Below are 23,852 nucleotides of genomic sequence, written 5' to 3' on the forward strand. Positions count from 1 at the left end.
TCCCTTGTTCCCCTTGATCCGGAAATTGAGAGGACTCTTTCAAGAAGAAGAGTGGATAATAGATCCTTGGGTTATAGCTCTTCAAGTGAAGAAGAAATTCAAGAAGAGCAAGGCATGGGTGAAAATCCTAGAATGGCCTTGAAGGAGCTTGGAGTGCCCGGGGCATATAGGTTTGAGAGTGGAATAGCTCCACCTACTACTCCGGCAAATGACTTCGAAATCCGGCCGGCAATGATCACCTTGATTGAGAGAAGGCAATATAGTGGGCCTAAGAATGAGAGCCCATTGAACCATCTAAAAAAGTTTGAAAAATATTGCAACACCATCAAAGTCAATGGGGTTTCTCAAGAATTCATCCGCCTCAAGTTGTTCCCTTTCTCTCTAATAGGAAGATCTTTGGAGTGGCTAGACAAAGAGGTGAAGCCCAACTCCTTGAGAACTTGGGACGATGTCACAAAGGCTTTCTTGTCCCGCTTCTACCCCCAAAGGAAGACGGCGGAGGCAAGAGCCTTGATTCAAGGGTTCAAGCAAAGGCCAAGTGAAAGCCTTTACGAAGCATGGGAGAGATTCAAAGAGTATCAAAGGGAGTGCCCTCACCACGGAATCCCCACATACCAATTGATCCAAATCTTCTATGGCGGTTTAAGTCCCCAAGGCAAGTCATGCCTTGATGGAGGGGCCGGGGGCCCTATCATGAACAAAACCGAAGAAGAAGTTGTGGACATCATTGAGGACGTGGTGACATATTATAGGGATTGGCAAGATGGGGAGAGGGACTCTTCAAGCAAGCAATCTTCATTGTACTCGGTGGACCATCTAAATGCAATCAACAACCTTTCCTCCCAAATGACAAACTTAGGAAAGGAGGTCACCGCAATCAAAGCTAAGTTGGAGAGCACTTCTTCCCCTTCTCAAGCTTCGAATCTTCCCTCCCAATTTAAGGGGAGAGGTACTCCTTCTAACTCTCAACCCCCTCCCTCTTCACATAATATGCCTTTGGGTTGCTTGTTTTGTGATGCATGTGGATCGTATGATCATGACTCTAGTGCTTGTCCTAATGAATGTGTTGATGAGTTTGATAACCATGAGAGTGAACATGTGAATTATGTGTCGAATAATAATGGTCAACGGTTTGATAATCAAAGGGGTCAATGGAATAGGAACTTCCAAGGCCAAGGCAATTTTGACAACTATAACCAAGGTGGTGGTTATAGAAACCAAGGGAACCAAGGTTCTCGTGGTAGCTATAATAATCAAGGTTATAGTGGCCAAAATCAAGGCCAATATTATGGTAACCAAAACCAAAATTATGGTAACCAAAACCAAGGTTATGGAAATCATAACCAAGGTAGTGGTAACCATAATCAAGGTGGTGGAAACCATAATCAAAGCTACGGCCAAGGTCAAAATAGGAGTAATTGGAACAATCAAGGACGGGGTAATTTTAAAAATAATTCTCAAAGAGGTCCCCCACCCGGGTTTGTTCCAAAAACTCAAGGTGAAAGTTCCTATTCTCAACCTTCTTCACCTAGGACTAATTTGGAGGAGGTAATTGAGAATCAAACCAAGTTGTTGAACACATACATGGCCGTGAGCGATAAAAAATTCAATGAAATGATGACCCACAATAAAATGCTTGAAAACCAAATCTCTCAACTTGCTAATGCCTTGAAAGATCATGCAAGCCCTTCTTCTTTACCTTCCCAAGGTCTTGATCCCAAGAAACCCGTGAATGCTATTGTTACTAGGAGTGGAAAGGTTCTTGAGGAGGTATTGCCTAGGAAGGGTGTAGATAAGGAGATTCCTAGGGAGGTTTTGGTTGAGGATGAGGAAAAAAGGGCATCATTGGATGAGGTAGTTGTTGAAACACCTAGAGAGGTGAAAGTAGAGAAAGAGATTGTGAGACCCAAACTCCCCTACCCACAAAAATTCATGAGACACAAATTGGATGAACAATTTGGGAGATTCATTGAGATGCTAAAACAACTCCACCTTTCTCTACCTTTTACCGATGTGATCAACCAAATGCCAAACTATGACAAATTCCTCAAGGACATTTTGAGTGGGAGAAGAACTTGTGAGGTTGTGGAGACCATCAATTTGACCGAAAATTGATCATCATGAACAAAATGCCACCCAAGTTGAAGGACCCCGGAAACTTCTCCATCCCTTGTGCAATTAACAAGATGCAAATTGATAATGCCTTATGTGACTTGGGAGCTAGTGTGAGCCTAATGCCATATTCGGTTTATCAAAGACTTGAGCTAGGGGAACTCTTACCTTCTAACATTACCTTGCAATTAGCGGATAGGTCTATCAAATTTCCAAAAGGTAAGGTAGAAGATGTCCCTTTTAGGGTGGGGAAGTTTGTGTTTCCCGTGGATTTTGTTGTTCTTGAAATGAATGAGGATGCCACCATTCCGATTATTTTAGGTAGACCCTTTCTTGCTACCTCGGGAGCCATGATTGATGTGAGGAATGCTAAGATCTCCCTTAAGGTGGGAGAAGAGGTTATAGAATTTGATTTGAATGAAAGCATGAAATATCCATGTTCTTCTTTGGAAAATTGTATGATGATTGATTCACTTGATATTGTTGTGTCTTCCATGCATGAGCACTTGCTCACTTCTAACGATGCTCTTGAGAATGTTTTGTTGAACAAAGACAAGGTAGGTGCTTCATGCAAGGAGATGACTTTCTATGAGGAGTTACTTGATGGAAGTGTGGAGGACGTGGATGAGCAAACATGTTTTGGAATCTCAAGCCATGAAGCTTTGCAAGTGGCCACATCACAAGAAGGTAATGGTGTGCCTATGGTGGAGCTCAAACCTCTACCATCACACCTTAGGTATGAATTCTTGGGCCCTCATTCTACTTACCCCGTGATAGTTAGTGCATCCTTGAGCGAGAGCCAAGCTCAAGCGTTATGTGGTGTTTTGAGAAAACACCAAGGTGCTTTGGGGTACACAATTGATGGCCTTAAAGGTATAAGCCCCGCTTTGTGCCAACACCACATAACGCTTGAGGAAGGCGCCCTTCCTTCTATTGAACGACAAAGGAAACTACATCCCCAAATGGGAGAAGTAGTCAAGAAAGAGATCACCAAGCTTTTGGATGCGGGAATCATATTCCCCATCTCAAGCTCAAGGTGGGTCTCCCCCGTGCATGTCGTTCCTAAAAAGGGGGGTATGACCGTAATTGAGAATGAGAAAGGTGAGCTCATTCCAACTAGAACGGTCACCGGTTGGAGGATGTGTATAGACTATAGACGTCTAAACACATCAACCAAAAAGGATCACTTCCCTCTCCCTTTTATTGACCAAATGCTTGTAAGGTTGACTAGGCACAAATTCTATTGCTTCCTTGATGGATATTCGGGATTCTTTCAAATTCCTATTCATCCCGAGGATCAAGAAAAGAAAACCTTCACATGCCCCTATGGTACTTTTGCATATAGAAGAATGCCCTTTGGATTGTGTAATGCTCCGGCGACCTTTCAAAGGTGTATGATGAGCATTTTTGGGGACATGCTTGAAGAGGAAATGGAAGTCTTCATGGATGATTTTTCTGTGGGAGGTGTTACATTTGAGGATTGCCTCAAAAATCTTGAAAGATGCCTAGAGAGATGTGAAAAGGTCAACTTGGTGCTTAATTGGGAGAAGTGCCACTTCATGGTGGAGGAAGGTATAGTGCTTGGGCACAAGATTTCAAATAGGGGCATTGAGGTGGATAAGGCAAAGATTGATGTGATTGAAAAACTTCCACCTCCGATAAATGTCAAAGGAGTGAGATCGTTCCTTGGTCATGCGGGTTTTTATAGGAGATTCATTAAGGACTTTTCACTCATTGCTAAGCCCCTAAATGACCTTCTTCAAAAAGATGTTGAGTTCAATTTTGATGACAAATGCTTGAAGGCATTTGATACATTGAAGAAGGCCCTAATCTCTACTCCTATTGTTCAAGGCCCAAGGTGGGATCTTCCTTTTGAGTTGATGTGTGATGCGAGTGATTGGGCAATTGGAGGTGTTTTGGGACAACGGGTAGACAAGAAACTTCATGTGATTTACTATATGTCCAAGACTCTCAATGGGGCTCAAAAGAACTACACAACAACGGAAAAGGAATTTTTGGCAATTGTGCACTCTTTTGAGAAATTTCGATGTTACTTGTTGGGTTCCAGGACCATAGTCTTCACAGATCATGCAGCCCTCAAGTATCTCTTTGCTAAAAAAGAGTCCAAGCCAAGGTTGATTCGATGGGTACTTGAATTGCAAGCTTTTGAGATTGAGATTAGGGACAAGAAGGGTGCGGAGAATGTTGTTGCGGACCATCTTTCTCGCCTTGAAGGGGATCAAATTCATGATGATGGTCTACCAATAGAAGATAGAATGCTTGATGATTTCTTGTATGCCATAGAGGTGAAGGAACTCCCATGGTATGCCGATTTGGTCAATTTTCTAGCATGTGGGGAGTTTCCACCCTCTTTCTCCAAGAACCAAAAGAAGAAGATCAAAAGAGAGGCAATGCACTATTTGTGGGATGACCCTATCTTATACAAACGTGGGGTTGATGGCTTACTTAGGCGTTGTGTTCCAAACGAAGAGGTGCCTAGTGTTTTAAAAATGTGCCACTCGGATCCTAGTGGTGGACACATGGGTGTTTCCAAGACCGCTACTAAAGTTCTTCAAAGTGGTTTTTGGTGGCCACATCTCTTCAAGGACTCATGGGGCTTTGTTAAGTCATGTGACCAATGTCAACGAGTTGGGAACATTTCCAAGCGAAATGAGATGCCTTAACAACCTATCCTTGAATTGGAGGTGTTCGATGTGTGGGGAATTGACTTCATGGGACCATTCCCCTCTTCATACGGGAATCAATATATTCTTGTGGCGGTGGACTATGTTTCTAAGTGGGTTGAGGCCATTGCCTCTCCAACAAATGATCACAAGGTTGTATTGAAGTTGTTCAAGAAGATCATCTTTCCAAGGTTTGGTGTCCCAAGAGCAGTGATAAGTGATAATGGATCCCACTTTGTCCATAATGCCTTTCAAAAGATGTTGAGGAAACATTGTGTGCATCAACGATTTGGGCTTCCCTATCATCCTCAAACGAGTGGCCAAGTTGAGGTTTCAAATTGTCAACTCAAGCTTATTCTTGAAAAGACGGTTGCTCGCAATAGAAAGGATTGGTCGGACAAATTGGATGATGCTCTATGGGCTTATAGGACGGCTTTTAAGACACCCATTGGTACCACTCCATATCGCCTTGTCTATGGCAAATCATGCCATCTCCCGGTTGAGCTTGAACATCGTGCCATGTGGGCCATCAAGAAGATAAATTTTGACTTAGCAAGTGCGGGAGAGAAGAGGTGGTTGGACCTTCATGAATTAGAGGAACTTCGACTTGATGCTTACGATTGTGCTAGAACCTACAAAGCTCGATCCAAAGAGGTTCATGACAAGTTGATTGAGAAAAAGGAGTTTTGTGTAGGTGACAAAGTCCTCCTCTATAATTCTAGAATGAAGTTGTTCCCCGGAAAACTCATGTCAAGATGGAGTGGTCCGTTCTTGGTGAAGGATGTTTTTGGTAATGGTGCCGTGGAAATTTCTCCTTTGGATTCCTCATCTTCATTTAAGGTTAATGGTCATCGGCTCAAGAAGTACTTTGATGGAGTGTTTGTTGGTCTTGTTCACAAAATGATTCTTTTCCAACCACCTTGAGTGGGGTGATGCTAGTCGAGCTAACGACGTTAACCAAAAGCGCTTACGGGAGGCAACCCGGATTCTCATCTCATTTTTCTTTTCTTTTCCTTCCTTTTCATTTTCCTTGTTTAGTTTTGATCTTATTTTGTGTTGGTTTTATGTTTGTTTTGAAGGTTGCCCATTGTCATCACTTGTTGGAAAGAAAGGGGTTTTATGAAGAGTTTAGAGTGCAGGGGAGAGGGCTCCCCGAGGGCTTGGAGAGACCTAGGGGGCCTCTCCAGCTTTCAAAGGGAATTGCAATCAGGAACTCCCCGCGGTTGCCCCGCGGTCTCTCCGCGGGCGCGGGGGAGTTTGGAGAGGTCTCGGGAATTTGGAGAGGGCGCGGCCCTTATTTCAGTTAAATTGAAGATTTTGGATCAGGAACTTCCCGCGGTTGCCCCGCGGTCTCTCCGCGGGCGCGGGAAGTTTTGGAGAGGGCGCGGCAATTTTGGAGAGGGCGCGGCCATCATCAGGTATAATTTCCTCAATTTTGGTCAGGAACTCCCCGCGGTTGCCCCGCGGTCTCTCCGCGGGCGCGGGAGAGTTCCCGAGACCGCGGCAGTATCGGGAGAGGGCGCGGGTTCCTGGGTTACTTTTACCTGGACGCACCCCCCTCTCTCTCTCTCCTCTCTTATTTTCAAATCTCCTCTCTATTTTTCCCCTTTCTCTCTCTACACATTCTCAAACCCTAACCCCAAATCATCAATTCCTTACTCCTTTTTTTCAAATTTCCATCAAATTTTCACAAAATCTACCTTATTTCTCCATTTTCATCACTTCTACTCAAGTTTCTCGTGGTTTTTCGGCAAATTTCGGTAGTGTGTGGTGTTCTATGCTTGATTTGTGTCTCCAATCTTGGTATACTTCTAACCTTTGTATTAATCTTGTCAATTTCACTTGATTTCTTTACATTGGTTGGTATTATCTTGATTTTGAGCATGATTTTGTGTTTCATGGTTATTTTTGTGAAATTTGGTATTTTTGTGTGATGATTGTTTTTCTTGATAAATCTTGCATATATTTGATGGATGATTGTTGATATTGGTATTTGTTGTTGGAATTTTGGTTGTTGTGTTGATTGAAACAGGTACTTTGTAGTTTTTGGGGGTTTGGTTGGATTTGAAAGGAGGATTGTGAGTGTTTGAGGTGTTTGTTGCTCGTTTGAGGGAGTTGGATTATTCTTTGTGATTTTCTTTTTTGAATTTGTGTGGTAAACAAAATGAATTTGTTGAGACGATCTAAGAGTAGCAAAAACCGCTCGACCCAATCTCCCGGCCAAACTTCTCAAGGCCAATCCTCAAACCCTAACCCCCAAGCACACTCCTCAACCCAAGATGACGCCCCTCCTCCTCTACCACCTCTAAAATTGTGGAACCGGTCTAAACAATTGCCCATTTATAACAAAATGAAAGACCGAAGGTTTAGACCCACCTGCCATTATTTTCGTGATGACATGGCCAAGCTAGGGATAGATAATGACCTTGATGTGCTTCTCAATAACCTAAGTTTAGGTGAGTTTTTGAAATCTAACCCCCGTACCTACTTGGAGCCTTCAATTGAGTTTTTCTCCACCTTTGAGTTCAATAGGGTCGGGGAAACCGACTACATCATCTCCTTCCAACTCTTCAATGTTAAGCACACCATGAACCTAGCCGAGTTTAATGTGGCCCTAGGTTTTAACCCAAATGGTGATATCTTCGAGCCCCTTATCTCCCTTGCCCAAAGTGAGTACAATGAGGTTGCTTGGTGGAGAACCATAGCCCACAAAAAGCAATTTGACTCCAAAATTTCCCTTGCTAGTGAGATCATTCATCCGGCCCTTAGGATCCTCCATAGAATTCTCGGGTACTCGGTTTATAGTAAGCAAGATTTGGGAAAGTTGTCTCGAGAGGAGATCATGGTTTTGTGGATGGCTACTAAGCCGGAGTTGGGATCTAGGATTAATTTTGGGTACATTTTCATGGAAGGGTGCAAGGAGATCATGCATGGGGTTAAGACGGGGGAGGTTCATTGTGGGGGAATGGTGACCCGTTTGGTGAGGTATTTTAACCAAGAACGGTTCTTAGAGTCTTGCACTCCGGTTGGAGGGAGTGAAGACATTTGGATTAGTTTGAGGCAGGTTAACACCCTCCGTTTCATAACTAGTACTAAGAGAGCCGGTACCTACTCTTGGCTAGTGAGGAATACCCACCATTGCCTTCTCCCTAACCCGGCCGCTACCTCCATTTTTCGCCAAGCTAGGAATGTTTGGATGGTCCCTAGGGACAATGGTAGGATTGATGAGGATGAGATGGAGGAAGATGCTGATTTTGTTGAGGGAGCCGGGTTTGAGGATGTGCATGAGGAGGAGGAGGAAGGAAGAGGAGAAGAACAAGAGGAACAACAACAACAACAACCGTTTCAACAACAACAACAAGGAAGACGAAGAAGGCAACAACAACAACAACAACAACTTCAACAACAACCGCCACCCGATTTTGAACAAGATATGGCGGCTATGTGGGCGCAAATGGAAAGCATGAGACTTTCCATGCAAGGTACGTTCTCTGACCACCAAACTCTTTCTTATCAAACTAGCGCCTTGTATGACGCTAGTGTACGTAGGGGGGAGGTCGCACCTCCGGTCAACTACCCTTATGTGCCGCCCCAACAAGGGCCGGTACCTTCCCGGGGTGGTGACGGCCTCCCTACGTACCCTTATTGGCAAGGGGTTGAGACCCCCGATGTGCCAAGGCGCAACTTCCCGCCTTATGATTATAGGGTCCCGGGGGGGAGTGATTACAGGGGTGACCCCGCTTATTATTATGTTGACCCTCGTCACCCCGAGCCCCTCGTTCAACAAGAGCCCTTTGACCAATTGACCCCATCCCAACAAGACCTATTTAAGGGTTATTATGGTTTTCCTCCCGGTTTCACCGGAGGTTGGGATGAGGGTGATGGTTTTGGAGGTGATGATGGTGTCGGCCCGAGTGGCCATTAGTCCCCTCTTTGCATATTTGTCTCCCTTTTTGTTTTCCCCTTTTCCCTATTTTTGCATGTTTGTCGGCATCGGGGTCGATGCTTTCATTTTGTGAGGGGGGAGGGTCAAAAAGGATGTGTTAGCATGGGGGCGGCACCTTGGGCTCGGTGGGAAGTTTTTGATAAGGTTTTTGGTGGATCTTGGCTGTTGGTCTTGTTGTTTTGTTGCTTGTTGTTGATTGTTTCTTCGGATGATGGTTTTTGGGATCTTTCTAAAAAATTCAAGGAAATAAATTTTTGGTTTCAATGATGATGGGTTCTTCTTGGTTTTTGTATATAGTTAGTGTTTTAGTTTTTTTTATTGTTTGCTTTTGTTTGGAAGTTACTAACAATTTCACTTTGTATATATATAGCTTTCTTTTCTTTTACTCACCTTGTTCGTAGCTCATGCTTTGGATTGCGGAACCCTTTGGAGAAGCTCGTTCTCACTCTTTGGGTACTTTGGTCTAGCATGGACGCTTGGTGAGGCCTTTCTTATTTTACTCCTTTATATTTTCACTTCTTTGTTTTCTTGGTTGCTTAGATTAAGATTAGGCTTAGGGGAAGTTGAACGGTTCGAGGATGTATGAATTTAACACCTAGTGTGTTTGGGGTCTTTGGCGATGTGGCCATTAGACCACTTGTATGTCGATTGGGATAAACGTGTTATGATTGCATCTTTGCCCTTTCCTCTTTCCCTTTCTTATCTTTGTCTTAGTTTTCCATCTTTTCCTTTCTTTTCTTATCTTTTGTTCTTGTTGGTGTGCATTTCTTTTTGAGGCTTTCTTTTTACTATTTCTCTTTTTGAATGTCGGACTTGTATGCAATGGACTCTTGCTTTTGAATAATAGTCTTCCTAGGTAATTATGGTATGCACGGTTTGAGATTACGTTTGGTTGATTCTAGGATAAAGCATGCTAAGATAGTTGTCTAGAACTAGCGGGATCATGAAGCCGGATTCTACTTGTTTGTGGCATGTTTGGTAGTTGCTCCCTATCTTCAATTTGACAACCTTAGTGAGTTTTTGCTACAACCATGTGAGGTGTATATTTGTTCAAGCTTTCATCAAATTCTTGCATGAGCGGCATGGATCCTTGATTTTCGCAAACCTAATCTAGAATCTTAGCTTATGATTCCTAAGACCGTGACTGAACTACCTAGGAAGGACAAAGGCAGCTTTTTCGGGGTGGTATTTTTCATTTTTAGGATAGTTTTATTTCATTTTCTTTATTTTTTTTGGGTTTACATTTGCCTTCTTGCAACCATCTGAGCCTTATCCCTTCTTTTTCAAGCCACATCTTTAGATCTTTAGCCTTTTGTTTCATTTTCTTTCTTTTCTTGTTTTTGTGAAGCAAATTGATCATATTTGATGGAGTTTGTGGTGGTGAAGTTGGATGTTGGGTTTTTATGAGTGCAAGATTGTGTTAAGTTTTCTTTGTGAACAATGGCAAGTGTTTGAGTAAAAGTCGTCCTTAATCATAAAAGGCATGGACTAATAAATTGCATTATAGAAAAAGCCGTCCGAATTTAGCAAAAGGCAAGGACATTGCAAGTTTAAGTAAAAAAAAAAAAGAAAAAAATTGAAAAAGTAAAAATTCAAAAATATTTTGTTGTAATCTTTTCTCCTTCTAAGCATTGAGGACAATGCTTCCTTTAGCTTGGGGGGGGGAAAGCGTTAATTCTTCACGCTTTTTGGTCTTATTTTAGTAGAGTATTGCGTTGAATAAGCTTGGGGGTGTTAATACATTTTTTTTTGGTGATTACTTAAGTTTGGTGTTGAGATTTGGCCGGTCTTTGCTTCACATTTTAGGATAACCACCAAATTTTTAAATTTTTAGCCTACCTTAACCCTTCTTGCCTTACGTTACAACCTTGGGGAAGACCTTTGGACCTAGGAGTTGAGTCTTTCATCGGTGGAGGGAATCATAGGTTGTGGACTAAGGAAAGGGGATGCGAAATCAAGATGTCGAGTAGCCTAAAAACTTTGATCTTTTTCCGGTTCCTTCGCGGAATCTATGAGATGCTCACTAAGGGGAGATATGAGATTAGTAGGGGGAACGCGGTAAGACTGTTTGGGATGAAGGTGGAGTGTGATAACTAGTTCCTATGCTTAGCATATTTATGTTTCAATCAACCTTAGGTATCTTTTAACGTGCATACCATAATTCACTTTAGAAAGGTTGTTATTCATTTGAATTATAGTCTCTTTGTAAAGTCCATTTCGTAAAGAATTTGTTTCCTTTTTCCTTTTTCTTTTCTTTCTTTGGTTTGCCTCTTGGGGGTTTGGTGGAGAGTTATGGCTAAACTCTTAGGATACCCTTACGAGAGCATCACTCGTCCTCTTGAGCGATCTAGGGGTTCAAAATGGCTTGTTGTAGCTAAAAACAACCGTGATTCCTACGACAGTGAGTCCTAGTGTAAATTCTTACCCCTCTTTTTCTTTTTATTTTTCCCTTCTTATTCCTTCTTGGCCTTTGTTTTGCTCGGGACGAGCAAAAGTCTAGCTTGGGGGAATTTGATGAGTGTCATTTATGGCACTCATAAGGTAGTCTTTTAGGTTATTTCTTTCCCTTTTTGTTGCTTTCTTCTTTTAGTTTTGGCCCTTTTTCCTTTAGTTTCTCCTTTTTCCTCTTTCTCTATGTTTCTCGTGTTTTTATCGTGTTTTTCCTTTATTTTGCTCTTTTTCCCTTTTATTTCCTTCCTTTGTTTACTTGTGTAGGTATTGTGAGATTCACCTTGGCAAAGGATGCAATTCGGGACCTCAATGATCAAGCAAGGAAGAAGCATTTGGCTAGAGAGGGCTTAAAAAGGCCTTGGAGAGACCTCGGAGAGGTCTCCATGGATTTCCACCAGGCCGCGGGCGCGGGACTTCAAGCCGCGGGCGCGGGCTTTTATTGTTCAAAAGAGCCAAAAGTTGGCAGGAACTAGCCGCGGTTGCCCCGCGGTCTCTCCGCGGGCGCGGGCAATTTGGAGAGGTCTCTCCGCTCAGAGAGACCGCGGCTCCCCTGATCAGCCTTTGGGAGCAGGGGACTTCGCCGCGGGCGCGGGCCCCTGAGGCCGCGGGCGCGGGTGCTGCCCAGGCAGCCCGCGGAGGGTTCCGTACCCATTTTTCCGCGGGCGCGGGCTTATCGAGAGAGACCGCGGGAGCTGCCGATTTCATCTTAGCCTATAAATAGAATTGTATTTCTTTTTTTGAATCGAACTTTTTGATAATTTTCATTAGCTTAGTTTTAGAGAGAGAAGTTAGAGAGAAGTTCTTGGTTTTGGATTTGTAACTCAACATTTGATCAATCAAGTTTGGATTTCTTCATTTTCAATCATCAATTTTAGTGAGATTCTCTTCTTTCTTTCATCTTTTACTTACTTGTTATTTGATTCTTTTGCTTGATGTTTGTTTTTCTTGGATTTGAGTTTGATAATATTGAATACTTTGATTTCTATTAGATTTTGATATAGAATGATGATCAATGCAATTTCTAGTTATTTGTTCTAGACCTTTGATTATTTGTTGAATTTGATCTAGTTCATTTTAGTACCAACCAATATCTCATTTTCGACTCTGAGGTAGCTTGACTTAGACTTTAGTTTTCATCATTGCATTCCCTTGGGACCGACCTTTAACTTACCCTATATTCATATAAGGTTGGTTAGTGTTTACAAATTTAGTTTGGCTTGGGGAAAGGGTAGAAAACGACATGCATTTTCCCCATGTCAACAAACAAAACTATTATTGGCGATCACTTGAGTTAAAATCATATTAGCCTAAACCAAAATTATTAATTATCTCATTAAGCGTGATTTTAAGTACAAATTCCCTTTAACAAGTATAAAAGGCGTGATCAAGCAATAACAATAAAATATAAATATCAAGCAACATAATAATAATCATAATCATCATAATAATCATAATCATGATAAGGCATAATAAAGCTTAATAATAATAGCAAGATCCTAGGCATGATACTAACAAGATTAATAACAAATCCTAGCATGTCACTAAACAATAAAGATCAAAGCTTTAAACCTAACATTGTACTAACATGATATTAGAAAGCATAAAAGGCACCCTAAACATGATACTAGAAAGCATTAAATACATCCTAACATGATACTAGGAATTAAACATCCTAACATGATACTAGGAATTAAACAATAATAAACATGCTTTCTATATTGTGAAAGTAATAGAGAGTAAGCTAATCGACTTACTTTGAAGCCTCGTACCTCTTTCTAATAACAAAATACACAAGTTAGTAAACTTCAATGAAAATAATAAGGAACAATTAAATAATTAAATTAAGATCAAATTAAATAAAGTTTTGACTAGATTTGGACCAAACCCTCAGAAAATATTAAACCTTGCACGTCTAGGGCGAAGGCAACTTCGAACTTGGCTAGATGATTCTAAATCTTGTGTATGCGGAATATTGTTTGTAAAAAGCTAGCTTAGAAAGAGAGAAAGAAAGAAAGCATATATTGCTCAAGAGAGAATAGAGAGAATTGAGTGATTCTGAATGTATGAAAACGGAGTTTCGGGACCCTATTTATAAGGAAAATAATCCGGAAAAGTATAGAATTTGATTAGGAATAAAACTACACGATGTCGCGAGGCGACAAGGTCTGTCGCCAAGCGACAGACTTGTCGTTTGGCGATAGTATGACTTGGACGCGTTTTTCCACGCGGAATCCGATCTTTAATCAACTTGATCTACGGAGTCCGTACAGAAGATAAAACGTATTTTCAAAAATAATAATATAATAATAAAAATAATAAGGGAAAGTTGCCAATTATTACTGCGTATTAAAGCGTATTTGAAAATTACTACCGCGAAATAAAAAACTTGTGACTTACTACCATAAAAACTTCAAAAAATTTGCTTTTACTACCAACCTCCATTTTAAGTCCTTTATGATGTCACTAACACACGTTAAACTCATGGTTAACCTATTTAACCATCTAAAAATAAAAGAAAAATAAACCATGGTTACCCCCTCCAAACTACCCAATTCAATTTTTGTCCTCTTTCTCTCTCATACTCTCTCTCTATTATTTACTCTCTCTGTAAACTCCATTAACGAACATTGTGATAGTGACGCTTGATCTGGGAAAATTTTTTTGGCCTTGCTTTGGTCCATGACTTCATAATTGAAGCATTCAACCCACATTTGCATTTCCAACCCACTGACCTTGCCCCCCTAAACATCTCCCTGTCGAGTCAACAACAAAAACAGAAACTTCTATCACTTATTTTGTTTAAGTCATAGTTTAATTCAAAGAAATATATAATACCTCTAAATTTGTCAATCAAAAGCGCAATCGAAAAACCCTAAATTTCGAATTCTTGAAACTTCGTTAAACCCTAGAATTCTAACACAGTTAAACAATATGTTTGGGAGCGAAATTAAATAAATTGAGAATTTACCTGAATCGATTTAAGGATAACTTCGAAGTATTAGTCTTCAATTCTGAGAAGCAGCAACAATTTAGAGAGATTTCTAAACATGCTCAATTTTTGAATTGGGGGAAATGAGTGAAAGAGGGAGGTGTAGTGGGGGGTTTAATTAATTATGGGTTAGTTCTTTTTTTATTTTATTTTTTTTTATTTTTAGGTGGTTAAATAGGTTAACCATGGGGTTAACGTGGGTTAGTGACGTCATAAAAGACTTAAAATGGAGGTCGGTAGTAAAAGCAAAATTTTTGAAGTTTTTCTGGTAGTAAGTCACAAGTTTTTTATTTCGCGGTAGTAATTTTCAAATACGCTTTAATACGCGGTAGTAATTGGCAAATTTTCCAAATAATAATATTTTATTCCAAATAAAAATCCATCTTAAAAATAATTATTAAATCTAATAATATTAGAATTAAAAGGAACCTTCTAGAAACTTCTAGAAAGTTATAATTAATCCTAATAATTTTAGGAATAATAATTAACATTGGACCCTCCTCTAGATCATTGGGTCGTATGTAAATAATTAACCGGGCCCAGTTTAGTATTTTGACCATAACTTCCTCAATATTCATCGGAATTGGGCTTATAATATATCGTTGGAAAGGTCTCTTCGAGCCCCATCCAACTACACTATTATTGGACCTTAATTATGGACCAAACTTAACTGGATTGGCTATTTTTAATAAATAGAGTTATTTTCAAAAACAGAGAGAAGAGAATTTTAAATAAAACTAAACCGCAACACTTGACTTTTCCACACTTTCACCTCATTCGATTATGGTTCGACGCGAAAGGCATTCATCACTGGGTTTGGTTTTGGGAAGACACAAATGGGTGTCTATAAGTTTGAAGCTATACCGTTAGTGCACGTATTAGCGCCAGCTATAGAGAAAGACTCAACCATAAACGTCTACGAAATACAAACAGATCCTACAGGGAAGGAGGATAGCTGGACAAAACCTCTCAAGGACTATCTCACAGACAAGGTAACACCAGTAGGGAAGGTTGCAGCTCAAGCACTCACCTTAAAAGCTTCTAAGTATTGCCTAATTAGCAACGTGCACTTCAAAAAATCAATAGCAGGTCCATTCTTACGATGTTTAGAAAAAGGAGAAGCACATCAAGTCTTACAGTCACTACACAGTGGTGAATGCGGAAACCATTCAGGAGGAAGGAACCTTGCTAATAGGGCACTCAAAATGGGATACTACTAGCCCAGTATGAGGAAGGACGCTGCAGAGTTCTCCAAGAAATGCTTAGCATGTCAAAAACACGCGCCTTTAACACATAAGCCATCTGAAGAGCTACACCCAACACTGACACCTTGGCCATTCATGAAATGGGGGAATGGACATAGTGAAGCTACCCCCCCCCCCCCCAATCAGGGCAGAGAGTCTATTTCCTAGCAATGACAGATTACTTCTCAAAATGGATAGAAGAGAAGCATACAAGGACATCAAAGATAAACATTTCATGTCATTCATCAAAAGGAAATCCTAAACAGATTTGGAGTACCAGCAGAAATCATTACTGGCAACGGGTCCCAATTCATCAGCAACAAAACAACAAAATTCTACAAGGAATGGAACATCTCCCTCATCACATCTACACCAAGGTACCCACAAGCAAACGGACAAGCAGAGTCGAGCAACAAAGTCTTAATCAACAACGTGAAGAAGAGATTGGAAGGCGCTAAAGGAAAGTGGGCAAATGAACTACCCAACATACTATGGGCAGATAGAACAACTCCAAAAGGTGCTACATGACACACCCATTTCTCACTAGTGTACGGATGCGAAGCAGTAATACCAACAGAAGTAGAAGTCCCCACTGCAAGGTACAGGTTGATGACAGAAGAAGAAATCAAGCCAAGTTTATACATAATTTGGATACTGTAGAAGAACTTAGAGAGGACACAAGAATGAGAATGGCAGCCTACCAACAAGAAGTAGTAAGGTCTTTCAACAAAACATAAGAGCAAAAGTTTTCAGAATAGGAGATTGGTACCAGAAAACAACCCTTTTTCGTTTTTACAAAAAAGAAAACAACAAAAAAAAGTAGAAAAACAACATAAAACAAAAAAAAAATGAGAAAATCAAAAAAGCAAAAAAAAAACTCTCCAATAGCCAGATGCAGCACGAAAGGTACTCTTCTTTACTTAAACTTAGTCAATTCAGTTTACTTTACTACAAGTACTTGTGTTGGGGAAACCCACGGCCAGCCCTCACCCAATTCTGTTTTGCAAGGACAACAATTACAATGCCATACAGAGTACAGAAAGGCACAACATTGTTGCACGTATCTGTCCCTATAGAGCAAGTAAGTGCCAACAGCAAATACATGTAAGCAATATTACATCACAACTATAATACAATGAGAAACACAAGTTAACACACAACACAAATAGCATAACAAAGTACTAAGATAACTTAGTTGCACGAAGCAACAAAACAAGCAAAGCATCCAGCTACAACAAGGCAGCACAAAAAGAAAAATATCTAACTACACTAAGGTAGTAAAAACCAACATACTTCAAAGAAAATAAATATTGTTCCGAACAAATAGGTGACACAACACCATTGAAACTAATTCTCCCCGGTATTGTCAACAGGGACCCTCTCCTCAACAGTAGACTTCCCATCTTCAGGACCGTCCTTAGCATCCTTGTTCATGGGAGAGTTAACTTCTTCATCGGCGTAACTCAGCAGCAGTGAGCCAGGAGCAGCAATCCCTGCAGGAAAGGTCTTCTCAAAAGCAGCCTTCTCAGCAGCATAGTCCCACGCCTCATGCTCTCCCTGCTAGAAGTCCTCCATTATCTGCAAGCATGCCTTCCCAAAAAAATAACTGGCCATATCAAGAGATTCATTCCCAACATCCTTCAAGGTACTCTTTAACCCGTCCCGTTCAGTAATGCATTCCTTGTGCTTAGTTCGTTCAGCCTTCAAAGCATCAGTATCAGCCTTATACTTGTTAGAGAGGGAGTCACGTTCTTTCTTCATGGCATCATAGACCCGAGTAAACTCTGCCACCTTGCCCAATACACCCAAGCACGATTGAAGACTCTGTACAAACACACAATTAAGTAAGGACAAAGCAATCTCTCATTCTTATTCTATCGATTATTTTTAGGAGTATACCATACCTGGAAAGACTACACAACAGCCTCTTGAGAAAGTTCAGCGAAAGTCTGCGTAGATTGACGTTCCTTAAAAGCCGAGAAGAGCAAGGTATCCACATGAAGAGCAAGGGATTCATAAGAGAAGGTGGCAGCATCCATATCAGCAGGCATCTCCAACTTCCTCTTAAGGCCAGTACGAGGTGGAGGTGGAGGAGGAGCATGCTTCGGAACGATCACCTTAAGCGAAACATCCTCAGAAGTCTTAGAGGAAGCACGCTTCATAATGCAACCCAAGATGGAAGAAGAGCTAAGTAGGTCATGGGACCTTAATGACCTAGAAGTTTCTACAAGACACACAGCAAACTCAGGAAGACTTCCATAACAGAACAGTCCTCATAAAACAAGGCTAGCAGTACAATCTCAACAAGGTATAACAAGAAAACACAAACAAACTGTACAGTATCAGCAGGTGTAGCCGTCGCTCGAAGTGCGCCTACGTTAAAGCATGGTGTGAATATGCTTGGCACTCATAGGAAGTGGGAATTGACATATACGATTAGGGACAACGATTAGGGACAAGCAAAGTAGGGAGCCGCCAACAAGTTTTTAAGGAACTTGTAAACCGTTCACAGATCATAAAAGGCAACCACGATAAAGGGACAACGAAGGCAACAACGATTGACTCGTGAAGGTTACACCCCATTCATAATCCATGAGATTACTAACTCCATATGGTTTGGAACCACGAAAGGAGGATCGGGGATGATGGTACAAAGTGAGTCATGGAGTCACATTCGCCCGTATTGGCCTCTACTCGATTCTTATTGTGAAAAGTATTCATGTGATCTCAAAGGCATACAAACAAATATACAATTCGCTCCAAACTATTATCAGGCTAAATTGGTTAAATATTAATGCACACATTATTCTAAATTATTAGTGATCACTTGATTAGATAACAAGATTAAAGGAACCTAAACCGGTTGTCCAAATTATCTTATTAGGCGTGATTTTCAATTACATATTCCCTTTAAACATGCAATATGGTGATCATAAATAATAGAATAAACATTAATATTGGAAGCAATTTAACAATAATATCGTTAGTCGAATCAAATAATAATCCTAATCATGATATTAGCAATAAGAAATAATAATAAGTAATTAAATTAATTAATTACTCACATTCCGCGCGTTCCTTTAAATTGCTACATCATGAATAAATTGTTAGTAACTTCAATAAAAAAAAATATAAATCAAATGGAAATTAAATTAAATAAAAGTAGAGTTTATTTGGTCCAAACCCTCAGTTATTTGTACCTTTCACGCCTGGTTTAAGGACGGAACCTGGGGTCAAGTATGGACTCCTTGGATTGCTTAAGGAAGAAATGAAAATAATTAGAAATATAGGTTTAGGGCTTAGAATATAAGAGAAAGAGAGAGAGAATGGTTTTTGGTGTAAAAGAGAGGAAGAGAGAATGATTTCCTGCCCCGTACTGCAGAAAGGAGGGGGTATTTATAGGGAAAATGAGTAGGGAACACACGGAACCCTAAAAAAAGATGAAAACCCTAAAAAATATACCGTGACACGGCAGAGGGCACCGTGTCACGGGGAATCCCACCGTCAGACGGGGCAAATTCACATGACACGGTGGAAAATGTCGTGACGCGGGATATATTTAGGGTACGAGGAACGCAGAAAGGACACGGAATTGCCCCATATTCACAGCAGAGGCACCGTGTCAGGGGGAATACCACCGTCAGACGGGGCAAACTCCCGTGACACGGTGCTTTTGCACTGTTCGCGGTGATTCCAGGTTTTTACCCGTTTTTAAAATCATCATAACTTTTGATCCGTAACTCGGAATAAGGTATATAATATGTCATTGGAAAGCTTATCAAGTACAATTTCTAACCCAATTAGAATCAGGTAAAAATGATTTTTATTTTTTAAGATATGACCATTTTAGTAGAAGGGTGTCGGTTTTGGGCCGATTTTAGTGTTTGCCTCATATCTTTTTCGTTATAGCTCAGAATTGAGCTTATGATATATGGTTGGAAAGCTTATTAAAATTCCTATCCAACCTAATGATAATTGGATCAAAATTATATAGCCATAAAATCAGTTCAGCTCGGTTTTAAAATTTGGATACGAAAAGTGGAAAATAGGTTATGGTTTAGGGAAATGAGCTAGGAAATGGGTTGGTTTATGAAATGTATTGGATAGAACATGGATTTAAGCACTCCAAAGATTAAATACTCAACCCGACCAACAATGGCGGTGAAAGGTTGTTCATCATCGGGTTTGGTTATGGGGAGACATCTTTAGGTGTCTACAGCAGGGCATAACAAAACAAAATCAACAACACAGAGCACAACAACATTACAATAAATTAGCAAAAAGAGAAAAGACGAACCTTGAGACATAGCAGGGGCAGTTTTTTGCTCGGAATCAGAATTGTCCAAAGTCTCGATCTGGATAACCGCCTCAGGTTGCGTCAACTTGATGAAAGATCTCTCGTCCGCACTCAACTCGTACAACTTGTCAATTAAAGACTGAGATTGAGAGCGCTGCTTCAATTTACACACTGCAACCATCAAGCAAATAAGCCCAAATCAACAAAGAAGGAAAGCAACACAAAGGAAAAAAAGAAAATAAATACCTTCAGCTTCAACAGTGTCAATCAAGAAATCATAGTCATCACCCAACGAATCAATCTTCACAAAGAAAAACATGTGGTACCACTTCTTATCAAACACCTTCTCCAAGTCTGTCACCAAAGGATCAGCAATATCCTTCAAGTGAAGTCCAACCCGACCCTTACCACTAGTCCTAATAGTGTAAGGATAACATAAATCCCTTACATCCAACTATATACCTAACTTCACACTCAGCAAATGATGAATCACATTTATATAGGATTTAAAAGCACGTCTATGCTAAGTTTATAGTAGCTTTTTAGGTGTTTTTGTTGCTTTTTAGGACGCAAATGCATAACTTGTTTGTTTTGTGCTCTATTACGCTCCGTTTGTGTTTTTCTTAATATTTCAGGTGATTTTATAGTCATTTGGATGCTTTCGAAGTGTTTGGAGTTGATTAGGATGATACTTAGGTGGAAGCCGATGAATCGAGTTTATTAATCTAAGATACCATGTTCGTGAATGTTGATTTTGAGATTTATATGCATGAGGAATGAATATAGCATTCACAAGGGTCACTATGCATCTTTTGGAAATGAATTTGAGTTAGAAACGAAGTTAAACGATATTTTACAAAGTTGCAAAACTGATCTTTGTCCACTCTTTTGATCATAACTGGAGTTCTACAGATTGGAATGAAGCGATTCAAGTTGAGTTAGAAACTAGACTTAAAGAGCTTTCCAATGATAGGTCACACACCCCAAGAAGCCTCCTGAAACAGAAGTTATAGGCATTTTAATCTGAGCCATGCAGTCAGCGACGAAGTGCAGCACCCGCGGCCAGCCTTGTGGGTCTTTCCCGCGCCCACACGAAGTGTCCAGCACCTACTGCCAGCCCGCGGCCACCAGCTTGCGCCTGCAGGTTTTGACGCGCAGCCAAAAGAGCCCACGAGTAGCTCGTGTCCTCGATTTTGCTTGCGATTTTATGCCACGTCATCTTCTATCGTCCTATAATAATTCAACTTATGTAATTTATATTTTCTTATTTCTTTTCTTTAATTATATTTAGATTAGTTTTAGGATAATATAACTACTCAAGGGATTCCCTAATGCCTTTTTATGCTTTTTATCAGTTTACGTTCTTTTGAGTTTTCTCTTGAACCCTAGTTTCTCATGGCATCTCCATGGATTCTTCCATGGATGATTCTTGGGTTTATTATTTTAATTCATTGAGGTATTTTTATTCCTATTTCTTACTTTCAATTATGCTATCTTTATTAGATCTAGTTTTTATTATTTATTTCATGTTTGAGTAGTTTATTTCTAGGGTTTGGGAATCCATGTTTATACTATAAATCTTGATTGATATTATTAATATTTTGATTATTTATATCTCTAATTAATAGTGTTTTATTGTTAATCTTGCAACTTGATCAATTGTTTGATTAATTATTGTTAATAAGAGTTTGAATCGAAAGATCTTACTTTTAGATGCTTACCTACAATTAGTAGCAATTTTGATTATGTTAGCGACCGAACTACATGTGTTGAATTGAGAGCGTTAAGACCCGGCCGTAGGCTTAGCAATCGCTCTAGATAATTGATTGATTGAATTGTTATTGATTTTTGATAGATTTAGAACTATAAACATGGTGAACCATAACCCTAGGTCTTTTTATTATTTGTTTTATTCCTATTTTTAATTTAGACTACTTTTCTATCTGAATTTCGTGACTTGTTTAGTTTCTCCAATTTCTTAGAGGTTAGATTGAATACCATCTCTCTGTTGATTTGATAAGTGACTTTTATGTCACTTTTAGGGTGTTTATTGAGTCGTATTCCGGCTTATTTTCCAATAATTTCACCCCTTTTATCCTTTATTTCTATTATTTTATTATTCTCGTCTTTTATCTTTATTTTGTGTATTTTTTCCCTTTTTATTTGTTTTTAGTTTATTTTTGTAGTTTTAGCTAATTATTTCCCGCTTTTCTCGTTTTTATTTATTTTCTTTTAGTTTCTAGTTTGTTTTGTTTATTTTATTTTATTTTATTTCATTTAATTTTATTATTTCTTTAGTTTTAGCATTTTATTTTATTTTATTTTACTTTATTTATCTTATTTTATTTTACTTTATTTTTCTTGTTTTATTTTATTTTATTTTAGTCTTTGTCCCGATTTCCCCTCATGTTTGGTTTTGTTTGTAGGAACGTTCAGGTCGAGGCTTGGTTATAATCAAAGTCATGTTCGGAAGTCCAAGGTCAAATGTTCTAACGAGCAAAGTCAAACTCCCTCACTCCCTTGCCAAATTGCAAAGCTGCTGCCCCTTTTTGTTGCCACATTATCATACACCACACAACCACCTAACCTACACCACAGCCTAACTCCACCTCTTCACATCAATTCTCCCCTACTACTTCACCCCACTACACCAACAACACCAACAGCAACGAACCAAAACACCAATCAGCAACCACGCATTCTCACAACCTCCCCTGCTTCCCTCACTTCACTTCCCCTGCCCTCACACAACCTCACACCTGCTGCCACCATCACCGCGCTACCCACAACACACCATCACCGCGCTACCCACAACACACCAGCCACCGCCACCAATTTCAACCACCAGCCACCATAACCTTCCCCTGCTCCTCACGCACTCAACAACAACAACAATTACAGCAGCAATCTGCAACAACAACAACAACTCGTCACTCACCTCCAATCTACCTCCGCAGCCACCAATTGAAGCCACCGACAAAGCAGCGGTCTCCAATCAGAGCAGCCTACAACCACAAAGCTTGAATTGATTCTCAGTTCGATACCCTCTAGAGCGGGCGCTCTTTCTTACGAAGCGGACGCTGCATTTTCATTCTAATTTCCCCAATTCAAAGCAGAAGCTCGGAGCGGACGCTCCGATTTGGGTTGCGCGGCCTCTCCGTTGTGGGTCTTATCTTTGTCAATTCTCACGTGATTTGCACGTGAATGGAGGTGCTCATTAATGTTGAACGGTGGCGATTAAGTGATGATTGCTGATGATGATTGATGGAGTATGAACGGTGAAGATGATGGTTGATGATGCGTGATGGTTGGTGATTGAAGTAGAGCAGCCACGAACGAGAAAGGGAAATGGGGAGTCTGTTTGTTTCGTGGTGTTTTTCCCCTTTTATTTTCTTTTTCCTTTTTATTTTATTTTATTTTTTTGTTTTGTTTTTAGTTTAGTTTTTTAATTGTTTTATTTAGTTTTATTTTATTTTTATTTTAAGCCTTGTATTATAAATACCCCTTTTGGGGTTATTTTCTAAAAACTAACACTTAACATTATTCTACCCTAGATTAGATTAGAGTAGTTTTAGTTCTTTTATTTTTCTCTCTCTTAGGGTTAGATTAGGAGTTTCTCTCTCTAGTTTAGGAGTAGTTTAGAGAGAGAAAGCTTGGATTTTTCATGGAGTTTTGAGAGGTTGAAGATACAATTTGTGGATTTTTCTTCTCATTAATTCAATGAGTCTTTCTAACTTTCTCTCACCTTTATTGCTTTCATTTATTATTGTTTTTGCTTATTTATTTGTTTATTTGAGTAGATTAATTAGTTTAGTTATTTGATTCTTGCTTTTATTATCATTTTACCTTGTTTTCCATGTTTTTGTTCATTATGTTAGCTTAGGTTTTGTTCTAGGGAAATGGATGAAGGTTATGTTAATTAATTTAATGATTGATTGTGGTTAGTATGAAATTGTTTCTTGATTATTGTGTATGGATGATGCTTTTATGGATTAGAATCTTTCTAGCTAATTGATTCTATGTTCTTAATTGTGCTTTCAATCAATTGTGCGAGAGTGAGTTGGTTGAGGGTCTAAATTCTTCCATACCTTTGCTAGGCTAGTTGCACGAGAGTGAATTAGTTTAGTAG

At 39.8% G+C, this 23,852-nt stretch overlaps 1 protein-coding gene and 1 pseudogene across 1 annotated transcript in view; one reads left to right on the plus strand and one right to left on the minus strand.

Moving 5' to 3' along the window:
- Positions 1 to 15,402, plus strand: part of LOC145616878 (uncharacterized) — a 35,021-nt gene extending 19,619 nt beyond the window's left edge. Inside the window, exon 3 of the mRNA XM_081671595.1 lies at positions 15,065 to 15,402. Coding sequence (XP_081527721.1) covers positions 15,065 to 15,402 — 338 coding nt within the window. The remainder of the gene's footprint in view (positions 1 to 15,064) is intronic.
- Positions 507 to 605, minus strand: LOC145618715 (small nucleolar RNA R71; annotated as a pseudogene).
- Positions 15,403 to 23,852: the final 8,450 nt, after the last annotated feature.

Source organism: Chenopodium album, chromosome 26 (genome assembly GCF_948465745.1).
Source record: "Chenopodium album chromosome 26, dcCheAlbu1.1, whole genome shotgun sequence".
Lineage (NCBI taxonomy): Eukaryota > Viridiplantae > Streptophyta > Magnoliopsida > Caryophyllales > Amaranthaceae > Chenopodium > Chenopodium album.